Source organism: Lepisma saccharinum, chromosome 1 (assembly GCF_977018435.1).
Source record: "Lepisma saccharinum chromosome 1, izLepSacc3.1, whole genome shotgun sequence".
NCBI classification, from domain to species: domain Eukaryota; kingdom Metazoa; phylum Arthropoda; class Insecta; order Zygentoma; family Lepismatidae; genus Lepisma; species Lepisma saccharinum.
Window position 1 is genome coordinate 91,530,153 of NC_139229.1, and position 16,445 is coordinate 91,546,597.

Below are 16,445 nucleotides of genomic sequence, written 5' to 3' on the forward strand. Positions count from 1 at the left end.
GCTTGCATTGTAGAATTACTTCTTTTTGTGGTCTACGGTTGTTACAAGCATAAAAACTCAGTTTTTGTTGTGACGTTTCAGGAGAACGTCAGCGTGTGTTCTCCTGAACAAAAACAAACCAACAAAAACTGTGATTTTATACTTGTGACAACCCGTAGAGCACAAAAAGAGGTAAGATTTGTACCTACTTAAGGCTGTTTAGTAGGTCATATAAGTTAGCATAGGAATCTCTCAACAAAAAGTAGACCAAAATTGGACTAGATGGAAAAGTCAAAATTTGTCATTTCATGGTTATGACACAGGTGCAACGATATGTGTAGTAACTCGAGAGCATAAAGTACAAGTTGCTGTCGGTGTGGCTCGCAGGGCAGAATATTTTCTGTCAACTTGTAGCACCTCTTTTGTCAAACTTGGCAGGTTCCAAAGGTGTCAGTATTTATTGCTAAATTTAAAAATCCTATCCTATTTCATCTATTATTTTGACTGTACAGTTTGTCACGAGCTGCTAATTTAATAATAACTAATTAACTCAATTAACTTAACTGAACTGAGCTTAGCAACGCAACAACGAAGAATCGCTCGCCTCACCTGCTGGGCGAATTAAACATTACATGAATTATAATACTGTCAGGATAAGTGCCTAACAGTCGGAGTTACCGAGAATAAACCTAGGAGGATTTGATTTTAAATACCTGAAATGACGTTACATAAGACTACGGTGTTTCTGAATATACACATATATTAAAGCACATATAAATAGACAGTACATCTTGCCCTCTTTCACTCGATCTCACATTCATACTCTCATTCCATGGCATATGGCGACAATCTGACAATTACAAAGGTTAGATTAATTACTACTTTGACCATACTCTTGCTATGCCTTGGCTACATGGCCTTTTACAATTTATCGTTTAGGATTTTAAGTATAAAGTGAATAATTGTTCCTTGTGCGAACCCCTTCTATCTTTTCTGAAGGTATAAATATATTTCAATGAACTATTGTTTGTTGTTAACATTAACTCTGATCTTTAACATTTTTTTCCGCCGGAAAACAGATGTCTAGGGATGCCATAGCACTGATTTAAGTTAAGCAATGATTTGATTCACGCAGATTCGCGGTAGATAGTCGTCATCTTTCTCACACACGAACATGGTTGGATCTTACCTTCGCTGCATTCCCTCTGACCTGGGTTGGGTGAAAGTGGTCCTACAGTTCTGGAAGACATCTGCACTCCAGGGTTGCACTTCGCGGTTATCCTGGTTGGCGAAAGTGGATCGGTCGGCAGCTCCATCTGGCATCATCGAATCCTGGCTTCACTCGTTCACTTCGCAGGGACGTCCAGGACGGTACACGCACACTGTCGACTCCATACGACAACTTGCGCAATAATTGGTCAGTTCTTCGCGGTCACTCGTAAGTACAGATACGTGACTTGGGCGATGAGATGAACATACGCGATGAGCCATTCGCGGTTTCACATGGATATCAATTGTTATTAACTTTCACTACTTTGGACGTTGTTTCGGACGATTGACACAGGTGGACGTGTCTGGCGTGATTCTCACATAACCACACGTATGTGCACGGATGCGTTGACGACAAGGGGAGGACGACCCCCTGGTTCTATATTCTGCTCTACTCCATGGCTCTGAAACACTCACTCGTGGAAAAACAAATCCAGACCTCGAGTCTGCTTGCAACTCGCAGCTCGGTCGCGCGTAGCTCACACTCCGGTGGCGATTCTAGGCAAAACTGTGCAAAACTGTTCCAAATCATCCCTTTTATTTCAGATTTGAACGTAGTGACGCTGTACCCTCTATGATCAGGTGCTTGTTTATTGTTTCTGGTGCTTTGACCGTTGTCCTCCTATCCTGGCCAATGCTCACTCAGGTCCTTAACCCCTGGCAGCAGCCCCTCGCGCAGAGATTAGGCTAACTCTTCCTCTTTTGTATTCAGTCACGAAAAGCAGGAACAACTCGGTAGGGTAGCTTCTCCCTTTCAATCCGGCGATGAATCTTTAATAATTCATAACTCCCGTAGTTCTGTTCTGATTAGGCTCAAATCTTGGAATCAGTACTTTCATGAGGTGTTCTTCCGCTGGTTGAAATCTCATCCAATTCGGTCCATTGGTTTAGAAGTTGCATTTTTCTTGATATTCCCATAAGAATGCATGTAAATCCGAATTCGGGCGAAAAACGGTGTTTGAGCAAGCTAGTGCTGGCTAAGACAGTTCGCTAGACACCTGTATTCGCGACGGATATTAATATTACCAATTGCAATTAATTCCTACTAACGGGCAATTAGATTAATTACTTGTCACTCAATATTTGACCGTTATAAGTTTCATAAGGTGTAATAAATGAACTACATCTAATACATAATGACTACTCACCTGTTTGGTTACAGAGTCTATCAATCGAACGTATATGTCCTGTTCCTGCCTAACACCTGAAACAAGAAAAGATAAGATAATCATTTTCACGTTATTCAGATTTGAAGTCAATTGTTAAGCTTTAGGAATATTACTTTTTCTATAAGCTTCTTTAAACATCCACTATATTTACAGGAAACAAGCTAATAAAAATAAATTATATTCCAAATTACTATTATTATTATTATTATTAATAATAATAATAATAATATAATTTTGCAACTCGATCCACCAGATGAGTGAAAATTCAGCACAAATGTTTTCCATTATTCTCTTGCATTTCATACAGTTTGTGTACTGAAATTCATATTGTATTTTAGTAACTTTTTATCTCCTTGTTCAAGAAAGAGCTTTAAGAGTTAGGGGAAAATTTTACTTATAAAGTGCATGTCGTGTGACGTCTCTAATTAAAAACTCTAATTTTTGCAATTTTGGAACCATTTATTCTACCATTTGGCTTAAAAACATAACCTCGTTTCTATATTTTACCCTAAATTTTCTTTCCTACAAACACAGACCATTATCCTGTCTGCAGCTATCGTCTCGCTGCAATCCACGCTCGAATCCACGATATAACTTCCCCATAAAAAAGCAAGAGCCGGTACTGTTGGCCTGAATCATAGAAATGTTCTCTGTCGTTTCAATACAATCCAACAACGGCAAGGAAAAGTCCAGTGGCAGACGGGAGGCAACTTTTGTAACTGAATTTACACGTCGAGCCTTCTCCCGGACGCCGAGAGGGAGGAGAATTTTCGGGAGAGCAAGATCCCGAGGCGGCCGTCTCCTTGGAGACCAGTTGGCGGGTTATTTTATTACAAATAAGAGAGGCCCCGCAGGGACTGCAAGGTGCACGCCGGCAAATGAGATAAATAGGGAACGCTTTGCGCCGTATAATGTAAGGAGAAGGGAAGAAGAAAAGAAGGAGGAAAAAGACCGACAACTATCTCCCCACGGCTGCAAGGAGCTGCTAAAGCCAGGGGGAGGTAAAGAGCTTCAGGTTGCAGTCTCAATTGCGGGAATGTCCGACCATTGACTTCGAAAGGGCTTTTTGATTGTGTTTTTGTGAACTGCTGTACGATGTCAATGTTTGTTTGGGATGTGCTTTATTCACAGACTGGTTAATCGGGACTAGATTTTAGCGTGGAAGGCACTGGGTGGGTGTGAATAGGCTCTAGCCCACCGGTTTGCCTAACTGAAAATAGCCTATTAGAGGATTTTCAGAATCATTAAGGGTGAGAATTTCTCTCTCTCTCTCTCTCTCTCTCTCTCTCTCTTACACACACACACACACAAACACAGGATTAGAAACTGAAAGAACGAGATAATAGAAATACAAAAGCAACGAGACATACGTGAGAAACACAAATAGAGAAAGAGAGAGAAGACAGTAAATAATAAAAGGACAGAGAAGGAGAAGAAAGGAATGACAGAAAAGAACGAAAGAAAAGACAGTGAGAAACAGAGAATTTAAAGGAAGAATAGAAAGAGAAACTGAGAAACAAGGAAGGAAATGAAGAAAAAGAAAGAGGGAGGAGAGGATGAAAAGAAACACAGTGAGAAGAGAGCACAGAGGATAAAAAGGGAAGGAAGAATTGAAGAAAAATAGAAAGAACGAAGAATGGAAGAAAAGAAAGATAAATAAAAGATAGAGAAATAGAAAGAACGAAGGAATGGATGAAAAGATAAAGAAAAGATGGAAAAGAAATGAAGAAAAATATAGAAAGAAGGAAAGAAAGGAAGAAAAGAAACAGTGATAACAGAAAGGGGAAGGAAAACAGAAAATAACGAGATAGAAGGAAGGAAAGGAACAAATTGAGAAAGGAGAACAGAAAGAGAAAGAAATCGAAGGAAAGAAACGAAGAAAGAAGAGAGAAAAGATTGAGAAGAGAGAACAATAATGAAACTATAATGAAAAGGGAGAAAAGGTTGAGATAGTTTGAGTCTTGAATATCATTCCTTATTTTCTTACGAAATATGATATTTTCCATATACACATCGGTGTTATTAATCAGTGATTAAATTCTATTTCGTTGCAATCTTATTGATTGACAAGTATTGCTCTGATTATGTTGTTTCCGTTCTACTTAAAGTGTTAGTTATGAATATATGCTCAATTTAATGTAAAGTATTCAACTGAATAAACTTCAATTTCCATCATAAAACAAAAATATCATCAATATAATGGAAATTGTGAAACTTTTAAATGAATAAACTTCAATTTCTTCCATATAACAAAAATATCCAAAATATAATGTAAATTATAAAACATTAAATTAATAAACTTTCATTTCCTCCATAAAACAAAAATATCATCAATATAATGGAAATTATAAAACATTAAATTAATTAACATTCATTTTCAAAATAAGAGAAAAATATCGTAGAACAAATTGTATTTTAAGAACGCTGGGGATAATTATTTCATCTTTGGATATCCAGTTGACACAGATAGGACGAATACTAGCTATTTTCAGATATATTTGCTGACTCCCATGCAAACGAACTGCAAACAGAGCGTAAATAATTAAAACAGGAGGATGCAAAAGAGTGCATATGATAACAAACCGACTAGAGAACAGCCTGAGAAAACCATTGCTGGTATTACACTGTTGTTACTATTAATACAAAAGAGGACGACTTCTTTTGTGTACATTATTTCTGACATTCTGTGTTAGCTTTTATAGCAATACAAAGCAGATTTTCAAAGTATTCGTTTTTTTAAAAAGTCCAGAATTCTGATTGAATTATACCCTCCCCCTTCAGAGATTGTACACCTAACTTCCTTTCACAAATTAAAGCCTGAGGTTTAAAAAAAATGGCACTTGCTTCTGGCCGATCAAATACCAAGTCGGTCCATTTATCCACACACAATGAAGCAGCGATCATTCTTTTCGGATTATAAAGGCAAAATGTTTGAAAAGGTAGCTTAAAAGGGGGGGATTTCCCCCCTTTCCATATTAATATACACAGAAAAATAGACTGAATGAAAAGGGGGGAGAAATCCGTACTGTTTCGTGTTTCTGTATCGACCTTTTATCCTTTTTCAATGCGGCGTGTATTCTATCTGTGATCCGGAGTAGCCGTTTCGAAAACAATAGCGGGCCCTGACATTTGGAAAGGGCCATGAATAGGAGGAAGGAAAGCGACCGAAGAGAAGGCAGCAGGGAGGAGGGGCAAAAAAAGGTAACAAACGACCGTACAGCGATTAACAAATGAATGCTGCAAAGCGCACAAAAATGAAGCACGATACGGGGTTATTTCTCTTCTAAGAGAGGTCTGTCGGTATTCAATTGAGCGTTTCGCTATTGATTCACCTCCGAACCCCTCCCCCCTTTTCTTTTTCATTTCTTTCCTTCGATCCTTAAATGTTTGCTTTCCGCGTGACGGGGCAGTAATGCGTATTGCATAACATTACAGGGTAAAAGTAGTTTTCATTTTTATCATTTCTCTATTAAAATACAAGTAAAAAAAATAGAGCATGAAATAATTTGAGTAAAAGAAAGTCTAATGAATAAACAAAATAATTGCAGAAAGTAAACAGTTGTAGACTTAAGATATGTAATAAATAAGGCATAAAATAATTGCACAAAATAAAGCTGCGGCGAAGATATAACAAGATAGAAATTTAAGATGTTGATTGATTTAATTTATTTATCTTCGCTTGTCTCCACTTTTGGCTAATTGCAAAGATGAGGATGAATGGTGATAAAATAAGATGGATGAAGGGGCAACTAAGCATAGGGGCAACACAACACAAGCCCTACGGAGAAATAAACTGACCCCCTTACACCCCGAATTGGAGAGGGTAAACACGGAAAATAAAATATAACAAATAATAGTTGAATGGAGAATAGTGAAAAGCAAAAAAAATAAAAAAAAATAACATGGGTTAATTGAGAGGTAAGTTGTGTGGAATAAACAAGGAACAAAATAGTTAATAAACACTGCAAACGAAATGAATTGGAGAGAGATATCTTCCAAATAAGGAATGATTACGAAAGAATGAACTATCAAGTGATCAATGAGAAAAAAAATCACATTCTGCCTGTAGTATTACATGGATGCGAAACTTGGTCCCTCACATTGAAGCAGGAACATAAATTGAGAGTATTTGAAAATAAAATCCTTAGAAAAATATTTCGACCTAATAGGGATGAGGAGACAGGTGAGTGGAGAAGAGTACATCATTTAGAACTCCACAATTTGTATTCCTGTCCAGATATTATTAGAATGATTAAATCAAGAAGACTTAGATGGGCAGGCCATGTGGGACGAATGGGAGAGGAAAGAAGAGTTTCCAGGATTCTTGTTGAGTCGCCTGAAGGTCAAAACGAAGAGATAACGTTGAAATGGACCTAAAGAAAATCGGTACGGATGGAAAAGAGTGGGTAGATCTTGCACAGGATAGTGATAGATGGAAGGCGTGTGTTGCTTCAGAGATAAACCTTCGGGTTTAAGAAGGCTAGAGAGTTAGTTAGAAAAAATCACATTCAATCATTACAAGTGCAAATAAAACAGATTGAATTGAGGGAAATATGTAATATAGAATATAACACGAAAGTTATCGAGACAATAAATATCGGGAAAATATAAGTAATAAATTTTTAAACGGGGAGCGATTTAAAGAGAATAAACCTTGGACACAATAACCAAAGCAAGCAAAAATTGCAAAGATTAAACAATTAAGGCAAGCATAAAAAAACAGGAGAAATGAAATTAAAGAAATGTATTAAACAGACGGAATTGCCAATGATAAGATAAGATACGAACTTGAAACAAGAAACGAGGAAGGTAAATACAGCCAATAAAAACGAGACAATATGGTAATAGTCAACAACCCTAGGAGATGGGTTGTTTATTAGAGAGGTTGATGTAAGCTGATTCAAATGTATGTGTATTTAAAGAAAAGTTTTCGATATTAATATTATCTTTTTAAATTCTGTGTTTTTTTAGTAAGTGTAAAGTATAACGTTTAATTTGTACTTTGTGTGGACTGATAGGTAGTGTGGATGCGTGCAAAATGTCATCCAAAGTGCTACGTTTTATTCCGAAAGAAATGACGTTAAGTATTGAAAGTGATAAAAACCGGGCAACGTAACAAAAGCGAATCAGAGAGATTAAACAAGAGCTGAAGAGATTAAACAAGGAAATAAGTGGGGTAATTAAATAAGGCAAGAACTAGATAGATTAAGCAAGGAAAAACTAGAGAGATTAAGCGAGGAAAAAACTAGAGATATTAAGCAAGGAAAAATTTAGAGATATTTAACCAGGAAAGAGCTAGAGAGATTAAACAAGGAAAGAGCTAGAGAGATTAGACGAGGGAAGAGATGGAGAGATTAAACAAGGAAAGGGTTAAACTAGAGAGACTGAACAAGGAAATAACTAGCGTGATTAAACAAGAAAAGAACTAGATAGAGCATACTTTAGAAATATTAAATAGATTATACAGGGAAGGTAAAAGAGAGTGAGAATAAGCAAGAAATTGCAAAGTAACCCATATATAATTAGAACAGTGGAAGAAAGTATACCTGGTGATTAGACAGGAAATGAAGCAGAGGAAATAAATTGAGATGAGGAATGAAACCAGTACAGAGGAAGGACCAAGATTGAAAATCTAAACAAGAAGAAGGACTATATAGCAACCATACTAGAGAAAGTGAACAGCGAAAATAAACTGTAACCAATGACTATGCAGTAGACGAACTGGAGAAAGGAATCCCAGTTTTGGGGGATGGTCACGTGACAAGCGGTAGCCTGTGGAATTTCATAGGAAGCGTTCCGGCAGTACTTTGGAATCAGGGGCCCGCCATTCCCCCTGCGCCCTGCCTTGAACCGCAAATGCACGGGCTGCTGCTCCGCCGATCACTCCTGCAAATGTCACCGACTTCCCGATAATCAAGTCTCCTGCGGGGGAGGGGGATGGAGCGGAAGTGGAGGGGGGGGGTTTCACCAAGAGCAGGAAGTTTCGGCTGAGCGAGAAGACAATTAAGGAACACCCCTCGAAGTCTGATACGGACACAATTGAGACCAAGTAATTGGAAAGAATAAGAATTTCAATTCGCGATGCTGAGGTCTACAGTGGGATCTCCGGAGACCTCTATTTTGGAGACTAAAGTAAGACTGTGTGTTACTCCGTGACACTGGTTCCGCAAAACTTCCATAATTTCCTGTGGCGTACAGGAAAAATTACACATATTTTTTTTTAAAAAAACTTTCAAGTTACTTATTTGGAAACTTGGCATGCAGACCTCAATCTGTTTCACCTTTCTGAAATTTTAAACTTTGGAATTTAAAATAATGATTGTTATTGGGAGTAGTAAAACAATTTCTTTGTACTTATAGAGATTTACACTAAGTAGATTATAAACAAAATAATATGTATCTTGCTAGTATTCGAAAATCCAAACTCAAAGTTTACTATTTTATTTCATAAATATTAAGAGTTCATTGCTCATGTTATGTCTTCTTGCAATCATTGAAATATCCTCTTGGTGATTGATTCATGGATTTTGCTTAGGTTTTTTCTGTCCCTTTGGGCTAATGCGCGAAGATGAGGTTGAATGTCAATGAGATGAGATGAATCACAAACTCATGTGGACAGCACACAACAGAAATCCCAACGGTCCAGACGTCAATTCATCGTCAGCCTGCAACAATGCAGCCCAGAGCGTGCTACGAGGAAGGGGGGTTGACATTCCGGTGTCTTTGGAAAAGGGTCATCCCTTACACCCGAATATTTTATTTTAAATCCCTACAAATTATTTATTTAGAAAACTTACACGAGTAGTTCCCCAAAGCCGATTCAGCGCCCGAAAATGGCAGTTTTTGATAAAAAAAAATTTTTTAAAAAAATGGCGAGGGGGCGCCATGTATTTTTGAAGGGGCCGTAGCTTTTCACGACGTGTCTAAACCTCATGCACCCTTTTTCGACGTGTTTGAGGGACCCACGGGCCCTTGGCGTAACGTTTTACGATGTATTTTTTGAGAAGCCCATAGGCTTTTTACGATGTGTTCTTAAACGGGTCTTCGGTGCATAAGGGGGACTCTGACCCCTGTAGGTTAGCTTAACCCGTGAAAGGCTACGCCGAGGTAAATACATCGTAAATACATCAAAAAATACATCGTAAAACGCTACGCCAAGGGCCCTCGCCATTTCTTATCAAAAGCCGCCATTTTCGGACGCTGAATCGGCTTTGGGGCACTACTTTTACGCGTTGACCACAATCACTTTCATCCTTCTAGCTATTGTACTCGTAGGAATATAGAGTAAGTTCCATATGAACGTAATAAATGTGCCTCTTGTGGGTATTCGAAAAAAGTCAACGCCTAATGTTTTACTTCATAAGATCTACACTTGGCTGTTCTGTTCATCTTAACCATTTGAGGGAAATTTGTGAACGTGTTTGATGATGATAGACGTTACATTATACCGTTAAAAAAAATGTAGAACACAGTTTGCGCGTTAAGTGATATTCGAATGCATTTTGCCATGCTTGTAATGTCAATTACGAAAGACTGAAAATGTATGACAAAACTCTACTCATCGCATTACTGTACCTGGTTTATATTGTAGAGCAATTTGGTAATTTCCTTTTGCCTTATAAGAAATTCGAACCGACGGCCGCTTGATAGCCAACCACACAGCTACAGAATGTGGATTTAAGTGTGGCACACAGAAATAAACGTACGCTTTGAATACCTCAAAAGTGGGCACTTGTGGTCAAACATTAGCTGAAGTACATAATCGACAAACAAATTTTTGTTCATCAAAGCTAATATTATTTTATATTTGGGCAGTTTCTTTTTGAATTTTTGAATATTTCTCCAAAATTACGAAACCGAGTAAAGGCTATTTTGCGTTTCTTATGATTACCACATAAGCCAAATCTTATTTTTGTACTAATTCAAAGAAATCAGATTTTTCCGTGCAAGTGTGTAATGGTGCCACGAAGATCTCGCCTAGTAATTTTTTCTTGGCGTCACTACAGTGGAGTTTGCCCAAAAATAACATTTGTAATTACATGTAAGGGAAAGAAATTGGTTTCCTTGTCTAAACAGACTGTGCACATACGAAGAGGGCGAACCTGAAGGACTTTGAAAATATTAACAGAGCACGCGGACCTCCGCGACCGGCTGGGAGATGACTAAATTTGTACATCGCAATTGACCTGGGATCAAGGGACGATCTCTTCATGTGTTTTCTGCCCCGTCTCAATTAATGGGAAGATGGCTTCCCCGGTCTTGGTACATGTTAGGGCGGAGGGCGTCCCCTTACTCGTTAGTCCGGGCCCTTGTCTTCGCTCCTTTTGGGATTTCTCTCCTCCTTTTAATTCTAACCCGGTTCTTTAAGTCAAGACCTTGGCTGGATGGGCAAATGTCAATCTGCATGACAAAACAGAAATTAATCCTTTCTGTAACAATTCATTCTCCAAGTATTGTTGCAATATTGCTCCAACGTTAACTAAGGGTTCTTGCAAGGTGAAAAATCTTGGTTGGTTTTACATTTCGTTTCGCTTTTCTGCCATTTTTGGTCAATCGCGATGGATTTATGGTTGAATTAGGTCACTTTACATAGATATTCTGCCAATTTTGCCTAACCGCAACGATGAGGATGTGATGAAATGTTTGAAGGGACGCACCCAAAGAACACCCATGCGGGATTCGAAACCCGGGACTCCTGTCGTATCGTGCTGTGCTAACCACTCCACCACGGAGGTCTGCGCAATGGTTTCATAGTCCACTGGACCTTTGACTAACACCAGCGAAGCCGTTTTCGAAAGGTTCTCTTCTTTCAAAAAAAACACTATGACATTCCAAATTCTCAAAAATGGCATTCCTTAGAACATGCCAGTAGCACCCAAGGTGAAGACGACCTGCTATGAATTGTTTTAATGTGAACCTATAAAACCTGCGTTAAAAACATTGACCTGTAGGAATTTTGTTGTTAGTGTTTGCATAAATGAATGTGTTGTTTGTGTATTGAGATAGGCAGAGACAGCCTTTGTCTGCAAACAGCTGTGCTGCTGCAGACATCCGTGGCGGAGTGGTTAACATAGCGCGCCACAATGCCAGCCCCCCCCCCCGGTTCGAATCCAAGATTGGGGATTGGTGTTCCTTGTGAGTATCCATCAATTTTATCTCATCACCATGCATCCTCATCTTCGCAGTTAGCAAAAAGTGGCAAAAAACGTGAGTAAAATAAATCAAATCATTCATGGATTTTTTTCATCGTTCGTCAGAAACGATATATGTTTATAGGGGGAGGAATAGGTTGGCGGAAATAATTTCTAGGTGTGCAGTTATATTATATACACACAAATATATACATATTATATACTGCTAATATTGCTATCATGCAAAAATTCACATTTGGAATAAAGCAACATTTATTTATAAATGTATATATTTTTCTTCAGTGCTAGGAGAGCTTTTCACAAACATTTGTAGAGTTTTCATTGCTTTTGCCTGCTATTAATTTTGAAAATAGCCTTCCTATTATAACTAATCTCTATTGTAAGACCAGCTAGTACAGGGAAATTCATGAAAATATATTTCTCAAACTTACACCATGTTTAAAAAATCACTCACCATTCGCGTAGAGGAGCTGCAGTCGGTATTGGATCCCATTGTTGGTTTTCTGGCCCTCAGCTTCCTGTAACGAGAAGAGCGGGAAAAAATGGTAAAGAAGGGGAAAAAAATTGCAGCAAACACAGAACGAGAGATAAAACAAAAGAGCAACAACTAAAAACACACTGAATGAGTTCTCGTTTTCTCACTCGGGCAAAGAGTCATCACCTGTCCCTGAATAATTGATGATGGACACTCGCCTCCCCCCCTATGACGAATGCAGACTTCATAACTCGCCCCCCCCTCCTCCACCTGCCACTTCAGCCAGCCATATTTAGTTGCGTGACGAGTCAGGTGACCAATAAATCAAGTTTACCAGAACGTTGCGTAAACTAACTTTTTTGCCCCTCTATCTCCGTGGGGAAAACATTACCTTCCCTCCATTCTCCCCACCCCTTTCTGTTTTTGTTTTTTTAACTTTTGGCTTCTGGTATTAAAAACCCTCTCTCTTTTCCCTCCCTTTACCTCACCGTCTAATCTTTTCTGTGGTTCGTTCACTTCATTACTTCAATAACACTACTTAATGAAATTGAACCAACAGCTGTTCGTGCACTTGATGAATACGAGGGTTGTTCCGATTTTCAGGCACAAATAAGCATTCATAAAATTATTCGACGTCTTAATTACTTTTTTTCAGATGAATTCAATTGTCAGGATTTTTTTCCATCCCTGGTTTATAGAGGGAAAGTTTATGGAAAAAGGATAATTGTTGATAAAGGATTGAAAGTTGATAGACGAAAAGAAAGAATATTACCTAGCTACCTGTCTCAATACCAGCCCCTCGATAGAAGAACAATATTTTAATATGATAATTGTAGACTTTTTAAGTACAAAAGAGAAGTTTTGTTTAAAAACTATATTTTGTATACTTTTAGGCATAAATCAGAGATTTTGTGAACTAAACAAATTTTTGTAGATTTTTAAGTGATGAAGGAATTTGTATAAGAATATAGAATACATATTTTGTGTATAATAAAACTGGAAATTGAGCAGACTATATGATATATGTATATAAAACTAAACTTTTGTAGAAATTCTAAACATAAAATAAATTTTGTATATAATATTGGAACTTTGTAGGCTTGGTAAACAAAATAAAAATTCCGTGTATAAAACTGAAACTTTTCTACATTTTTCAGCATAAAAGAAAATTTTGTGAACAAACAGAAATTGTATAGGCTTATGAAACATAACGGGCTCTCGTGTAGCCAAAATTTCAGTGTTGGTCCAGAGACGTGAGGACAATTACAGAGCTAATTGTAAAGGCAAGCAAAAAAGCGGGGCCCGGTCTCGATGTGACTCGATGCGCTGACCGCGGGCCAGCCAATGAAATAGCAGCATGGCAATTTTTTTTGTTTAGTTTTGAACATGAAAGAAATATTGTGTGCGTAAATCGGAAATGTTGTATACTGTTTAAACACGAAAGAGGAATTTTATGTATATAAATGAAATTTTTCTATCCTGTGAGGTGCTTTTCCCTTCCCCTTCGAAACAAACCTATCATTGTGATTCTGATCACAAGACGTTCGCCTCTGCTTTTCCTATCTCGTCTCTCAAACACGCAAAACAAATCCACTTTCTTTAGGGTGGAGCGCTGAAGACACTCGCCGAACGGACGCAGTTTGGGCTTCAAGAGAGAGAAATATTATCTTGTCTCCCGCCATTTGTCTTTCCCGGAGGATCGCAAAAGAAGAAGGGAAGGAAAAAAGCGCGCGTAATAATGCAAACGTGAATGACGAACAGACAGGAAGAGGAAAGCAGAAGAAGGAGGGGAAAAAAGAGGAAAATTGCGACATTTGTCAACAGTAAGCGACGTTTAAGGAATGATGGAAAACAAGCGTTTTTCATCTTACGAAGATAATGAAAAATAATGAAGATGATTATGTCTTCCACGGTGTCCGCTACGAGTTAATGTTTGACGATTTCAAAAGCTGGATGCAGAAAAAGAGATGTTTCGTTCAGATGATCTGTAATAATTAATACGGCTAGAATTTTGTTGACTAATAAATTACAAAAATGTGCCCTAAAAACAATGTAATGCGAGCTAAAAATTTTCCAAAATTAACGCAAAAACTTAAGAAAGTACCCAATTTTCTCTTTATGTTAACACTGGGATGTGTGAAAATTCACCCAGTGATATTTTGTAACAGTTTCTACTGGATAACATAATTTTATGCAGGTTTGTACTTTTGAACAAGAGGCTCAGTGAAGAGTAAGGTTGCTGGAAGGGAGGAGTGTTTCGTGTTGTAGTTTTAGCTGTGCTGGGTGTAGGTGGGTCATTTTTCACCCATCCTAGTAATAGTGTAATTTTTTTTTCAATGGGAACAAATTTTACTATATTTATAGATTTAGTGCATGAAAATGGGATATTATAAGAATGAACTGTCTAATTTTGAAATGTGTACAATTTTGAAGATGTGTTGAATTTAGATTATGAAAATATGGAAGAGGAGGAATGCCAAAAAAGGTGTTCTTTGTGTATCGCTTCATCAATTTCATCATATCATCAGTCACCTTCATCTTCGCGATTAGCCAAAAGTGGCAGAAAAGCGAAGTAAAATAAACCAAATCAATCAATCGATACCACTTTGAACCGATACTGACACTCTTAACGATTCTCACCTACACCGATCCTTGAAAATTATAATAATAATTAAAAGGGGGGGTTGTTTTGAGAAGATGTTTGTGAGAAAGTTTTTATTTTGTGTGTAAACTTACCTTTTTAATGTGTTGTGTCTGTCCTGTGCAGGTACCTTTACAACCCTGCGCTTTACATCCCTTTTTTAAAGTTTAAATAAGGTAAGGGTTTTAGATAAGATGATTTTTGATCGTAGACTCTGAAGGTTGCAATATGGCCCTCATGTGCCGAGGCGCCCAAGAATTTTAACTCATTCCATCATAACAATAGTTCTTTTAAACTTAAAGTGGTCACAACCTCTACATACATCTAATAACTTGTCTGGCATTGCATATGAGCGAAATCAGTTGACGTATTAACATAAGACGGTCTTTTAACCTACTGCAACAAAACTTTAGAATCCACAGAAGATATATTTTTCTACGTTAGATCACTCTTCTGTTTTTTAGGGTTAATTTAAAGGATAAAGGATGGTGTAATACTCCAGAGAACAAATGAATTGCAGACTAGCAAGAGAAAGCGCGCGAAATAAAAAAAGGCGGGAAATAGGAGCGAGGTATGACTGAGAAAACTTCGCCTCTAGCAATGGGTAAGGCTTCTTAGGGAGTTGCTACGGTGTTAATAATTAGCAGGAGAGTTAATTCCTCTCCTGTGGCCCATAAAACACACAATCTTTGCTTCCATTGATTGCCGCCGGCTATGAGCTGTCCCACCGGAGCCGCGAGGTTAGAAATAACACCTAACATGGCGGCCAGGCGTGAATGAATTATCGCCCCGTTTTGCCTGTCACGTGCGTATAAAAACCTGGTGAGGTAGCAACGTTACGTTTCCACCCCCCACCCGTCCTCTCATTTCTCTACCGGCATGTTGCTCCGACCCTGTCTTTTTGACGTGCGGTAACAAACAGATGAGCAAGATAAAGGAAAGTGACAAAATGACGTAAGTTTGTTTTTCCCGCGCTTTTCTTTGTTTGCGATCTGTGGAGCGATGGCGATGCTATTTTCTTAGGAGGATCGATTAAGTTTTAATTGCAATTTCCATGCACTCTCGCATTTTACACACACGTACGCACATCAGGTGAACAACTTTAACACTTTAGAAAATCGTAATTAGCAGTAACGCCAATTGGGCGCCACAACTAGGGCGGCAAGGAAAGTTTACTTTGCCTTGGTAGACAAAGGCTATTAAGAGGCCATAGTGCGGGGACAAAAAGTGGCAAAAAATGGTTGGGCAATTGCCCTCCGCCTAATCCCCGCCACTGGTTATTAGTTATCATGAGGTGACTTTTTTTTGGTCATGAAAGAAAATATCTGAAATGTATTTATCTTTTGAAATCAAATAGATGTGCAGTACTTGAGTCTGGTGACCTCACAATATTCTTGATTCTCTATCATTTTAGTATATTATTAATTTACTTTTGTTTCTTTAAGTAAATTCGGGAGCTAATTTTCGCGCAATGTAGCTTCGTTCACTGAGCTTTAGGGTGCGTCAAGTATCCGAGTAATGATTATTGAGCGAATTTTTCGCTCGCTCGTTGAGCGGACTGATTACACCGGCCCGCATGGATTTGAACGACTCGCGGATGGATGACTATTGTCTCTGAATAACTTCAGCATGCCGATTCCAAAAATGAAATCCATTTTTGCCCATCACGTGTAGTTTTTTCAGAAAAGAGCAATATACTAGTATTAACTGCCTTAATTTCTCAATAAAATGTGTAGTTCTATCATTTCATCAATAGATGG

General features: G+C 38.1%; 1 protein-coding gene across 1 annotated transcript in view; it reads right to left on the minus strand.

The window, feature by feature from the left end:
* kn (EBF transcription factor knot) overlaps positions 1 to 16,445 on the minus strand; it is a 311,766-nt gene that overhangs the window by 238,947 nt on the left and 56,374 nt on the right. Inside the window, exons 3-4 of the mRNA XM_083134627.1 lie at positions 12,024 to 12,087; positions 2,397 to 2,452 (exon numbers count right to left, since the gene is read on the minus strand). Coding sequence (XP_082990753.1) covers positions 2,397 to 2,452; positions 12,024 to 12,087 — 120 coding nt within the window. The remainder of the gene's footprint in view (positions 1 to 2,396; positions 2,453 to 12,023; positions 12,088 to 16,445) is intronic.